We start from the raw sequence: 14138 nt of genomic DNA on the forward strand, positions 1-14138 counted from the left end.
ATTGCGCAAACACGGGGAGAAAATGCAAACTCACAGAAATGCCAACTGGCCCAGCTGGGACTCGAATCAGCCACCTTCTTGCTGTGAGGCGACAGCGCTAACCACTGAGCCACATTTTCAACATTTTTAAAGCATTTTAAAAATATTATTCATCCAGCTAGTCTGTTTGCTGTGTGAATTGATTTTTAAAATATAAACGAAGACTTTAGAGCTGAATTTACAGCATCAATATTCCAGTTTTCGATATTACATGATCCTTCAGAAGTCATATCCAGTGGACACCTTGATCAAAAACTGACTATCATTGGCATCAAAAAACAAGTCAACAATTGATCTCAGGATTGTCCTGTAATGGATTTTTGACATGTCTTTTGATGCCAATCCCAATTTGTTGATGTTTTGACATATTGCATGCATTGTAGTGATCCAAAATCCAGTGTACATTTGTAATTTGAAGCTTTAAGATGAATAAAAATTATTTTAATATGATAATACTTTTTGTTATTAATTTGGTAGTGGCAGTACGGTGGCTCAGTGGTTAGCACAGTCGCCTCACAACAGAAAGGTGGCTGGTTCAAGTCCTGGCTTGGTCAGTTGGCGTTTCTGTGTGGTGTTTGCATGTTCTCCCTGTGCTCGTGTGGGCTTCCTTCGGGTGCTGCGGTTTCCCCCACAGACCAAAGACATGTGTTGAATTGAATGAACTAAATTGGCCATAGTGTATGAGTGTCTGTGAAAGGGTATTTCCCAGTACTGGGTTGCAGCTTGAAGCGCATCTGCTGTGTAAAACATTTGCTGGATAAGTTGGTGGTTCATTCCGTTGTGAAGACCCCTGATGAAGAAAGGGACTAAGCCAAAGGAAAATGAATAAATTAATGAATAATTTGGTGGTCAAAAGGGCATCAGTGTGTGGATGTCAAACGCACATCAATTTTTTTGACATCAAATCAATTGACTTATTTGATTTGTTATTTTAAGTGTCGTTTTGAAATCATCGTTTTGACACTTTTATGTTGTTAGCAAAGCAAACCAATCTTTACAGAAACCCTAAGAGGCTTGACATTAAAATTCTTTTATCTTTCTCCTGACTTTTCTTGTGATCTCAATATTTGCAAATGTTGTTTTCTGTCTGTCAGGAATAAAACGATGAAATAGACAAATCTCGTTAAAATGCTTCTGATTCTGTCTAAAATTATTAAGTGACGATTACTTTCAATTGCAATTTTTGATCCTACATGTAACACTCAGCCTATTTTATGATATAAATAAAACAAAACGCACAACATATATAATATAAATGTTTATAAAATTAATAGTATTAAGCAATGATTACATCTTTACCTAAACTTTTGTTTTGTCAAAATTAAAGAAAAATAATAATCAATGGCCTCTTAAGAGTTCTGTGCTGAATATTAAAAAACTCACATAACCTATAAATGATTTTATTTTTGTAACAGAAACATTTTGGTGAAAAAAAAAGTAACTATTCAAATGTCTTTGCTGCCGATTTTGATCATTTGATGTGAAGTATTTCTTTCAAAATAAAATAAGAGGCATTGCAGAACCTAAACTTTTGAATAGCAGTGTATATAATACATTCATTGTTTAAATATTGATAAACACAACCCATATAGCATATTTTATAAAATTTTGTCGATTTTAGTTTTATAAGAAAATATTTTTTTTTATTCAGTTCACTCTTTTGAAGAGATTCTAGAAAAAATAAATGTGAAAAACACATAATTTAACTAAACATTTTCTCTCCATTAAAATGACTGTAGACACAAACAGACAAACAAACATTTAAATATTGAGAATAAAATAATATTGTTGAGCTTGGCCAATATCCGTTTGCTTTCTTTGTCCTTTTGTGGTATTTTGCTGTGGTACACAAAACATTTTCATATCCATCCTCTGCCTATACTTAACAGCTCTGCATATTGCTGTACGCTCAAGCTTGAATACAGCCATTCATCATACAGCAGAAGGCTCTTAACAGCTCTTATATGAAATTGTTACTTACAGCTTTAACATTATGCTTGACTTGTATCTTCTCCGTCCTTCCGAACAGCAATAATAACAATACAAACCAAATGTACACATCTCCTAACACTATGCTGTAAAACCTGTCTTCAAAATAAACGTGAATGTACTGTGAATTCAAATTTAACCATAGTCTAATGTATTCCAGGGCATTGAAGGTGACTGATGCTTATTGACTGCTGTAAATCCACTGCAGATTTACATTAAAACAACAGTGTCACAAGGGACTTCTGTAGATGGTTGCTTCGAGAGCCTGCAGGCAGAAACTGATTTTTCATCCTCCTGTCAATTTTGAGATTGAGATTTGGGGCTTTTTGGGAATTTATAGCTGTTTTTCAGACAAATGTAAAGAAAACATGGTAAAAACAAGTTTCTTTTATTGCACTCTGTCTCTTTGTGTCTGTATTTACATCGTTTTGAAGGCTGTTTTCTCAAAATGAGCTTTCTTTTCTCCCGCACTGAGCCATAAACTCAACTTCAGCACTCCGCTCTTACTACACACCAATTTCACAGTTTTGTTCATTTCTGTATTCTGAAGCTTTTTACAGATGGATATGTTCATGCAAAAGTTGACTGATTATATACTACATTTTATTTCTCAATTTTATTCTGATTGTTTGCAGTCTGAATTATGGAGTGATTACAGTGTTTTCCAACTGCTAACAAGCATTGTGCAATACTAAAGCTACTTTTCAAAACTTTTCACACAATCAGCCAAACAGAAGTCTTTGCAGAGCAAACTGTAAATCATTTTTCATTGCTTTCACACAAAATGAACACATTTTTTTACTTTTTCCAAGAACTGTACATTTTCAGTGCACTTTTCCCATGCTAACAAACTTATTTCAAAACAACAAATTCAAAACTGGCTGATGATAAAGGTCATGCATTTTGTGTCATGTTTATTTTGAAACAGAGAAAGTGACATAATCTTTCCAAGCTGATTCTGATTTCTTCTGATAGCCCACTTTTACTTTCAGCCACTTTTTTGACAATTTTATGAACCATGGATTGTCATTCAGAGAGAATTGTCCACTATTTCACAGTCTCATTAATAGTATGACAAAACAAGTGAGAACAGCATCCTTTGATGATAATGAAACTTACAGCGAGGAAAATAAGTATTGAATGCATCATGTTTTTTCTTGGAATAATATTTTTAATGGAGCTGTTGACATGAACCAGATTTCGATAAAACACCAAACAATACAAACAAAAACTTGGAACAAAACAAAAATCTGAAAAGTGAGTTGTATGTCATAAGGAGAAAGTGCTGATCTACTGAAGCGTATTTAATACTTTGATATAAAAATCTTTTTTTTAGTGATGGCAGCTTAAAGACCCCTTTCATATGAAGAACGAAGACACGTAAATTGCTCTGATGTGTGTTTCTCACAGACTTGAAAGAAGTGTAATATTTTTGATGGTTTTGTGGGTTCGTCTATCAAATCTGATCTTTAATTGGTATTTTATGTTGGATTCAGTCTGGGCTTTTACTGCCTTTTTACACCTCCCTTCATGTGTTCAATACTTTTTCCCTGTGTCATTTGTAACTTCATTTGTAAACTAATTGGATTGCTCTTTTTTCATATATTGATTTCACTGATTGTTACCAACATCAGGGGAAGATTTCAGGTCAACAGCACTTTTAGAAATATGTTTTGATAAAAAATGGTGAAGTGTTCAATCCTTATTTTCTCCGCTGTATGTATTGTGTGTACAATACGATGACTACATTTACATCTACCATCTTGTAGACTGAACAGCAATTTTGTTTGCCTCTCTAGCTTGTTGTTTTTTAAATATTTGCTGAAGAGTTCTTACTGCTAAAAAAAGTTTTTACTAGGGCTGCACAACCTACATCTCAAAATTATCGCTATCACAATAATAAAAATACTTTTAATTATGCATTGGTTGTTTATCTAAAGTTGTCCAATCTGATACTAACTTAATCACCACCCCCCCTGTAATTGCTTTTCTGCTATTTGCCGGAGCAGCCCAAAGGTAAACCCAGAGCTGAAAATAAACAATGCAGAGTCGAGGCGAGAGAGGAAAATGGCAACAGCCATTCAGAGTCAGAATATGTGCCGTTTTCTGTTTTCACTCATTCATTCATTGTTATTAAAATAAAACTTTGTTGCACTTTCACCTCGTTTTTTAGTCTGAATTAAAATGAATTACATATAAAACAAATGTATTTTACCTGTTTATTTTATTATCAGTATATAAATAAATAAATAATTTTAAAAAGCTAACAAAACTAAATTTTATTTTTTTTTTTTGGAAAATGTTATGTCATGAGAAGTCATTATTGCAATACTCAACAACAATATCTCATATTGTGTATAATATCATGCAGCTTGTTATGTTAATTAGGTTAACTAGGCAGGATAGGGTAATTAGAGGCTAAAAAATGTTACCTTAAAATGGCTTTTAAAAAAATGTAAAAATGCTTTTATTCTAGCCGAAATAAAAAAAGAAGACTTTCTTCAGAAGAAAAAAAATATTATCAGACATACTGTGGAAATTTCCTTGCTCTGTTTAACATCATTTGGGAAAAAATTTCTAAAGAAATAAAAATTTAAAAGGTGGTTAATAATTCTGACTTCAACTGTACCTGCAAATGTGTTCAAATTTCAAAAATAAAAGTTGTTAATATATGTAATACTGTAATGTCAGTATTTTTAGGCGATATGTATGAAATGTACGTATGTTTTCTGAATGTAAAAGCTGTATAGGAGGGCTAAGAGTTATGTTCGTAAAACGTGGCTTTAGTTTAGCACAATGCTTGAAAAAAGCTCTGTCAGTTTGCCAGTCAGTCATTCAGTCAGTCAAAAGCAGTCTCTGGTGGATTTACGCGAGAACAGCAGGTGCAAATGGCACTTGTGAGAGAAATTTGAGATCTCAAAAAGCATACACAGTGGCCTCTGGTGGATTCTGCTCTCCAGAAATGTATATAGTGGTACATTTCAGAATGAGCCTGGATTGAAATTTCAGCCTGATCTAATCCAGTAGGTTTTATTATCAGTTTTGTGCAAGAAATGTAGGGAAATCAGCACATATTTAATAAATATATGCCTGATTTGAATGTTGAACATGACATTTCACTAAAGGTATACCACAACAATGTTTTAATTCTTAATGTATCTATCAATCAACTGGGAAGACATGGTGAGAACTATTAGCTTCTTTTATTTACCGGATTCACCTGCAGTGTCTTGCCCTAAACTGTCTGTACAAAGAGCCCCGGCTGACACTTAACGTCTTGATTTTCAGACTATTGTGGTTTGTTTTGATCCTTCATTATGAGAGGTCCTCTCAAAAAGCCTTTTCTTCCACCGCTCATATCCTTCCTCAACTGTTCTTGTTCTGCCTTTTATCTTTATTTCTGCATTCACTCTTCTGACAAGGGCTTTTGAAGCAGGGTCATGAGAGCACATAATAATGGCATTATGATTCACTGATCTTCTAGTGGAGCAAACGGCCCCTCCTTCCCTGATCGAGACGCTTTTTAAAACCAACAGCGCCGCCGACGATTAGCCTGGCTCTGTCCTGCCTAATGAGCTCCTTGTTAAAGTTTAATGTCTGTGTTCCACTGCAGTCAAGAGTTTTAAACGCCGGCTCTCTTGTGGGGAAGTGTGTGCCACGTCGAGCTGTTGTTTCAGAGCCTCATGATGATAATGATGCTGATAGTTTTGTACTTACAAGTGTCTTAGAGTTATCAGGCCCAAGGGCTCAGAGGATTATTGTTATGAAATAATTGAAACGTTTGTGTGTTTTATTTATTTATTTGTTTGTTAGTTTATTTCAATCCATTTTTTCACTTTCTAGAAAAATCTGCAAAACAAATGTGTGTGTTTGGTTTGTTTTTCTGTTTTTTGTCCCCTCAGCAATAGTTTTTTTAATATATTTAAATTTTCATTTTAATAAATGTTATAATAATTGTAGTTGCTTTATTGTTTGTTTTATTATTTATACATGTATTTATTTATTTATGGATTCCTGATTTATTAAATTATTTGAACCCATTTTCTCACAGGTGTTTGTATGTTTTGTTGTTGTTGTTTGTTTTGTTTTTTGAGTTTTTTTCTATTTCTTTTGTCCCTTCAATAATTATGTTTTTAATGTATTCATTATTTTATTTTTAAATATTGTATTTATTTATTTGTATTATTTATACGTTTATTTATTTTTTCAATGGATTTCTATTCCTGTATTTATTTAAAATAATCAAGGTTATCACAGTTTTGGCAAACCTAGAGAGTGAAATTATTTATGCATCAATTTATTGATAAATTAATTAGTTAATTAATGTATGGATTTATTCATTTATTTATTTATGTATTTATTTATTTGAACCCACTTTCTCACTTTCTTGCAAAATCTGGAAAAGGTGTGTGTTTGTTTTGTTTTCTATTTCTTTTGTCCTCTCAACAATTGTCGTTTTTTTATGTATTCATTATTTTATTTTAATAATTGCATTTATTTGCATATTTTGTATTATTTATGCATGTTTTTTTATTTCTGTTCTTGTATTTATTTATTTATTCATTATTTCATTTTAACCCATTTGCCCACTGTGTTGAAAAATCTGGAAAAGGTGTGTATGTGTTTTGTTCTATTTCTTTTTCCCCCTTAACAATTGTTGTTTTATTATTTTATTCATTATTTAATTTTAATCAATGTATTTATTTATCATTTTATTTGTATTGTTTATAAATGTTTGTTTGTTCGTTTGTTTTGTTTTGTTTGTTTTTTTTTTATTTCTTTTGTCCCCTTAACAATATTTTTTTTTATGTATTCATTATTTCATTTTAATATTTATTTTAATATTTGTGTTTGATTTATTTGTATTATTTATTATACAATATTATTATAAATAAATTATATATGTTTATTTATTATATATGTTTATTTATGTGTGTGTGTGTGTGTGTGTGTGTGTGCGTGCGTGCGTGTGTGTGTGTGTGTGTGTGTGTGTTGTTTTGCTTTGGGGGTTTTTTTTCTATTTCTTTTGTCCCCTCAACAATTGTGTTTTCTTAATGTATTCATTATTTTATTTTAATATGTGTTTTTATTTATTATTTATTTGTATTATCTAAACATGTTTTTATGGATTTATATTCCTGTTTTTATATATTTATTTATTTAAAAGGATCATGGTTCTCGCTGTCCGGAAAAAACTGGACAGTGATATGAAAGTCTGTATTTATTAATTATTCTATGTATTTATTTGTTTGCTTATTTGTTTACTTATTTATTTATTCCATATTTCTTAAGTTAAGTGATTGCAAACAATTCATTTGGGCTAAATTTAAACAAACAAATGAAGTTAAACATTACTAAATTGAATTTGTGTTTCAGTGTATGATGCTTGTTTTATTACATTAAACCATATATATTTTTTATGGATATGTGTTTAAGTGTGTGCCATGTCGAGCTTTTCTGTTGATGATGATGCTGTTAGTTTTGCTCTTACAAGCGAAGCATCTCTCGGGTTTTTGCCCGAGGGCTGCAGCTCAGAGGATTATTATAAATGCTTAAAAACTTCTCATTCCAAATTGCGGGTTTAGCAAACTGTGCCTCTGTTTCTTAGTACAAGTCAGCAGTTATTCTTTGTTTTTTTTTATAAAGTGAAGGTTTGTAGAAGGTTGAGTGAGAGGCATTTTAAAGGCAATTAAAAGCTAATTTGCTCACCCTTATGTTGCTCTATACCTAGACTAATATTTTGAGAAATAGTTCAACCTTGTGCTCATACAGTAGAAACTGAGTGAGGATTACATTAGTGATTCTAAACAAGCATTCCAGATGCCACCTAAGGCCTCAGCAATCTTCAAAGATGATTTTAAATAATTGAGAATAAAACAATATTTTTCCCTTCTATTTTCTTTATTTTCCCTCAAGAACTGCTGTTTTTAACATGGTTATAATACATTTCTTTATATTTAAAACTCATTAACTTTTTTACAATCCTAGAACTTTATTGCCATTTTAAGAGTTAATAATACTGCATATTTTTTTAATAATCATACCAAGTTTTAAACAGATAAAATAGCTTGAGGCACATAGGTATAAACTACATTTCATCCTACTGGCCTTTATTATATATATGTAATTTAAAGACAGGGATGTTTTGTTGTTGTTGTTGTTGTTGTTGTTGTTGTTGTTGTTGTTGTTGTTGTTGTTGTTGTTGTTGTTGTTGTTGTTGTTGTTGTTGTTGTTGTTGTTGTTGTTGTTGTTGGATGAATTTCCTTTAAGGATTGTCTAAAAAGTTTCAAGTCTGTTACTCTGATATATTTAATCATGGTCATCCTTTAAAGAACGAGCCTTGAGTTATTTAGTGCGGGAATAATGTTTGCAATCCAAATGCATTTTAATTTAGGCCATTAGGACATTTGAAGCAGCCATTGGGTAGAGATGTTTCATATGCAACTTTAATGCTTATTTAACTCACTCTCTTGAATTTATCATTGACATTTTCCAGGAAAAAAATGGTCGACACAGGCTATATTCTTACGGAAAGTGGGGCAGATTTTCAGCCAAATCAAAATCACTGCATAATAATAAATCACTGCATAATCTGTTATAAATAGTCTGTGTCTGCACACACAATGAATCAAATATATACTGTATGTGTTATTTTTCCACATCTCTTAGGGGTCATGAAGGAGTGAAGAAACACCTGGTCTGAAGATCTAGAAGGTCTTCTGGATGTAAAGTTGCAGAGCAGACGGGATCGAGGAAAACTGGAAGAGAAACGAAGAAGTAAAAGCAGGAGGGAAAGGGTTGGTTGGACTGGCTGAAGGGGGAAACCGAAGGGCTGGATGCGAGCCTTCATTCACTCTAGAAGTTCGCCGGTTCCTCAGAGATGGCCTCCAACTTCAATGACATTGTCAAGCAGGGCTATGTCCGCATGCGGAGCAGGAAACTGGGGGTGAGCAGTTGCTTTTAAGAGATTGTTTGAGATTTAAGAGATTGTTCAGCCTCAAATGATGATGATGATGATGATGATTAGCCTTTATTTGTCACTTTTACATGCAGTGAAATTGGACCCTTCCGATCATACACAAACATCACACATTTTAGTGGAAGACAGGTCAGAAGAGAGCTAGCATAGAAAAGAGGAATTAAGACACATTGGGGGGAAAGGAGGTAAAAAAGCCCCTCCCAGACTGTCCTTAAAGTAGAGCAGTGTGAGATCAGGAGGGGAAAAAATGAGAGTTTATTTATGATTCATTCACCCTCAGATGACACCAAACTTTTAAGATGTTCTTTCTTTCGTTGAACACATGAACACAACTCGTAGCCATTGACTTCCATAGTAGGAAAAATATAGTATCAGTTTCCAGCATTCTGTGCGCTCTTTCAATAATTACTGGGCTCGGAAAAGCAGATGCTCCAAACACATCGTTAAGTCACTTTTCCAGTCCGTCCCTACCGCTTTTTCAGGTAGGTTTTCAAAGTTATCCAGGTCCGCTCTGAGTGTTACGACTCGACTTTCCAGAACATCCACCGTTTTCTGTAGCTTTTCCACATTATCCTCGGTTTTGCTAATTCAATGTTCAGCCTCTGATAATCTGCCTCCAGATTCAGAGTTTTAATTTTTATTTGTTGAATAGTATTCAGAACCCCTTCGAATTGAAATGTGAAAAGTGTTTCATATCTGCACATCACCTCGTTCTCTTAGTTGTTTATTGTAGTTTCACATGTTAGCTTGGTGCTACTGTTTCGTGGTCGTCAGGATTTTCCTCAGTTGTACCTGCAATCTTCCTTGTAATTCTTCGATTTGCCATGGCGAAGCAATATTTTTTGTGACCACGGTTGAACTCTGAGGCTATTTCTTCAATTGAATATCTCAAAGTGTCCTAAAGTTCAAATTCTGGCAATCTGTGTAGCATTGAGCTGTACGCCTGTCTAGCTCGTCATCATGTTAGAACCCCTAGTTTCCATATCTCTTTAAAGCAGGGGTCACCAATCCTGGTCCTGGAGGTCCGATGTCCCTGCATGGTTTAGCTCCAACCTTGCCTCAACACACATGCCATGATGTTTCAAGTATACCAAGTAAGACCTTGATTAGCTTGTTCAGGTGTGTTTAATTAGGGTTGGAGCTAAAATCTGTTGAACACCGGCCCTCCAGGAACAAGTTTGGTGACCACTGCTTTAAAGTATTTCTTTTTTGTTCAATAGAAGGAAGAAACACAAACAGATTTGTAGCAACTTTAACACTAAGGTGTTGTTTACACTACTGTGTTTTCATTTTAAAACAGTGTTCTCTGTTTTACTCTTAGCACATGATACTTAACCATTCACATGCTTTCTGGCATGTTTTGCTGCCTAAAAGTTTTGTAATGGTCAAATGAGTAAAGCTTGGTGAATCAGGTAAGGAATTTGAATAAACTAAATTGGCCGTAGTCTATGTGTGTTTTCTAGTACTGGGTTGCGGTTGGAAGGGCATCCGCTGCGTAAAACATATGCTGGATAAGTTGGCAGTTCATTCCGCTGTGGTGACCTCAGATTAATAAAGGGACTAAACCCTTTGTTCAATTCTATACAATGTCTTTACTTTTTTGCTTTCTGTTTTTTTGTTTATTTATTTATTTATTTTGTCTGCTGTAGGACTTGCTTTAAAACTTTTTTCGTTTACAAAATTCACAGATATTAAATGTCCAAAAATATGCTGCACATTTTTCTTTCAATTACAAAATGAACACAACTACAATGACAACATCGAGAAAACTGCAGTTATAAGAAAGCATCTGAAAGAAGAGATGTGGATTTGTCAAGAGTCATTTACTTGTCATGTGCTCAATTACACTGAGGAGGTGCATATACACTACCTGACAAAAGTCCTGTCGTCGATCTCAGTTGTAAGAGTAACAAATAATAACTTGACTTCTAGTTGATCATTTGGTAAAGTGGCAGAAGGTAGATTGTTCATGAATTATGTTGAACTGCATCCCAATCACCACAAATACTGCAGAGGACCTAATAGAACCGACATGGACCCAAAGTTCTCTCAGAAATCAGTCAAGTTTGGTGAAGGAAAAATCATGGTTTGGGGTTACATGTAGTGGGGGCGTGCAAGAGATCTGCAGAGTGGATGGCAACATCAACAGCCTGAGGTATCAAGACATTTGTGCTGCTCATTACATTACAAACCACAGGAGAGGGCAAATTCATATTTACATACTTCAGCCTCCACATCCTGTAAGCAAAGAAGGTCCAGGTGCTCCATGATTGGCCAGCCTAGTCACCAAACATGACCATTATTAAGCATGTCTGAGGTAAGATGGAAGAGGCATTGAAGATGAATCCAAATAATCTTGATGAACTCTCTGAGTCCTGCAAAAACACTTTCATTGCCATTCCAGATGACTTTATTAATACGTTACTCGAGTCATTGCAGAGATGTATTGATGCAGTCCTCCAGGCTCATGGGAGTCATACACTTTATTCATAATTTTTCCACTGCACAATGACTTTATATTCTTTACTGTACATTATTTCTGTTAAGTGACACGAATTTTGTCTAAGCAAAGTCAGAGCTTACTGTCCTAATATAATAATCAAAAACAAGACATGATCATATTTTACGTAGGTAAAATAAGTGTAATCTGAAGGCCTTTGACTTTCATATAAGACACTTCTGATACCAAATGATCAACTAGAAGTCAGAATTTTATTTGTTGTTTCTAAAACTAAAACGCGACAAGACTTTTGGCAGGTAGTGTATATTTGTTTATTTGGGAAATACTTTTATTCAAAGCGACTTACAAATGAGGATAAAAGATGCACTTCAAATCACCGGAGAGCAGCAATCGGAGTGCTCACGACAAAACTCAGACTTAAAGTAACTGACAAACTCATTGACATTACAGTATAAAACAGGACTGTATAAAAGTAAGGTCCAGATCCAGTCAAGTAAAGTCATGTAACATTTATTTATATAGGCAGTAAATTGCTTTAAATCTAGCAGCTTTGCATTATTAAACATGAAAAACATTGTCAGGGCTGCTTTCAGCAAGACTTTCTTTTCACTTCAAAGCTGCTCTTTGGCGTTTATGTTTTTACTCGTGGATGTCTGACCTCGACGGACTGAGGAAATGAAGAGAAGATTTCAACATCAACAAAGGAGTAGCAAAGTTTGCTTTGACAGTCTGTTTCGCTGAAACAATCATCATCATTGATGAATCATTTAGCCTTATTTCTTTTAAAGTCACACCAACATTCTTCATTTTCACTTTACGTATATGATGGCCTTCATACTAGAACCAAACATCGTCCTTTTGTTTGTTGTTTAGCATTTTTCTTTAAGAGACTAGATTGTGATAGACATGCTGTTTAACATTTCATCCAGATCAAACTAGACGTCTTACACAACATGTTGACTCCATTTTACAGGATAATTGTATGTTTTTAAAGAGATTGAGCAAATTGTTCTCTTGGACGAGGCTTGTGAACACATAATGGTGCAGGACGTGGGGGGAATACATTCATACTACTAATTTAACCTCATCCCTGGCCTGGAGACCTCATTACAGCTTTACAATCTCCCTCTGACTCTTTCTCCAGCTAGCCTCAGTGGGTTTAAGAGAATCTCCTCTGCTGTCCCACTTACAAATGCCTTCAGTAAAATCTCATTCTTCCTTCATGTTCTTGTTGTCATTATACTTGTCGTTTTTCATTAGTGTGTTTGTCTGGGCATTACAATCCCTTTCCATTAAAAGCTTTCCTGCTCTGCATATGCTTTTATTATTACAAGCATGTGCTTTTAAGCTATTCAAAAAGTCTCAGCATTATTGTGTCTCGGTTCCTTTATATCTAACATTTACTTACTTCTTTATATTAATAGTTTAGATTACCCAAAAACAAAAATGATGTTATTAATTACTCATCAGCATGTAATTTCAAACCCCTGAAAGCTTTTTTAGATTAAATCAGAGAGCTCTCTTAGACAGCAACAAAATATTCAAAGTTCAGAAAAGGAATCAAAACCATTGTCAAAACATTCCACAAAGCTTCAATGGTTTCCTTGTAATCATTTGAAGCCCCCCAAAACACTTTTGTGTGCCAAAAAATTGAAAAGAATTTATTTCCCAGCAAAAATACATTTTTTAAAAGATGTCTAATAGATGTCTAATAGACGTCTAAACATAGTAATCTTGGCTATAAATTTGGGCAAAACAAATAAACAGAAATGAATGACTATATAAAGTCTGTGTAATCTGTCTATTTGACGACTAGTCTAGTTTTGGGTTCTTATTCTTAGATGTCTCTTAGATTTCCACCGACAGCCCAAGTTTAGCCTCGTTTTCGCCAAGCTGTCTACATTTAGAAGTCTATTAGAAGTCTATTAAACACAAAAATGTTTGCTGGGTTTGTTCACCTACAGTATGTCTTCAACATTAGATTATAGTTTCTTTATATTACTACATGCAGTACAACGCTTGACTGTTGTGCTGCTGACTTTAATAGCAAAACTGTTTTCTTCCTGTAGTGAATACGCACCTGACCTGACAGGGGACAGAAGACAAATTTGTTTATACAGTTTTTGGCACACAAAGTTGTTTTTAGAGCTTCCTATGGGTTTATTTTTATATGCAAACAATGTATAAGCAGCTTGCACATGTGCTTTGAATCGTTGTTGCATTACATAACTTGTCCACAAGATGTAATTTGTAAACTAGGCCGTTGTTTTACAGTCAAAAAAAAAAAAGAAGAACAACAGCACTACTGAAGACAGCAAAAACCACAGATAATTACAAAGAATATCTCAGTGATCGTAACTTTTGTGAAAAATTGCAAACACAGCAAGTTATTGCATTAGAGGTTACATCATCATCTTGTCTATCCAAATGTAACATTGATAGTGAAATGTATTGTACACTTCATCGTAATAGGCCTCAGCATGAAATAAATCAGGAGAGGAATGATCCCAGCAGGGACACAATGTCAAATGACATTGATGTTTTGTTCTGTTTTAGTTGTGACATCAGGTGATTCCAATTTAACGTCAAATTCCTGTGTAATACCAACATCAGCCGACATCTAATATTGACACCATCTGGTTTTAGGCTGTTGCATTAACTAATTAAAAT

The 14138-nt window shown here is 34.0% G+C and overlaps 1 protein-coding gene across 2 annotated transcripts in view; it reads left to right on the forward strand.

Annotated features, from left to right (window-relative positions):
- The window catches only part of dok4 (docking protein 4), a 96272-nt gene that overhangs the window by 49974 nt on the left and 32160 nt on the right, over window positions 1-14138 (forward strand). For both annotated transcript variants that reach the window (XR_015495744.1, XM_087261333.1), the window contains exon 2: window positions 8698-8974. Coding sequence is in view for 1 of the 2 variants with exons in the window: in XM_087261333.1 (XP_087117459.1) it covers window positions 8909-8974 (66 nt within the window). In the remaining variant the exon portion in view is untranslated. The remainder of the gene's footprint in view (window positions 1-8697; window positions 8975-14138) is intronic.

Source organism: Danio rerio, chromosome 7 (assembly GCF_052040795.2).
Source record: "Danio rerio strain M-AB ecotype USA chromosome 7, GRCz13ab, whole genome shotgun sequence".
NCBI lineage: Eukaryota > Metazoa > Chordata > Actinopteri > Cypriniformes > Danionidae > Danio > Danio rerio.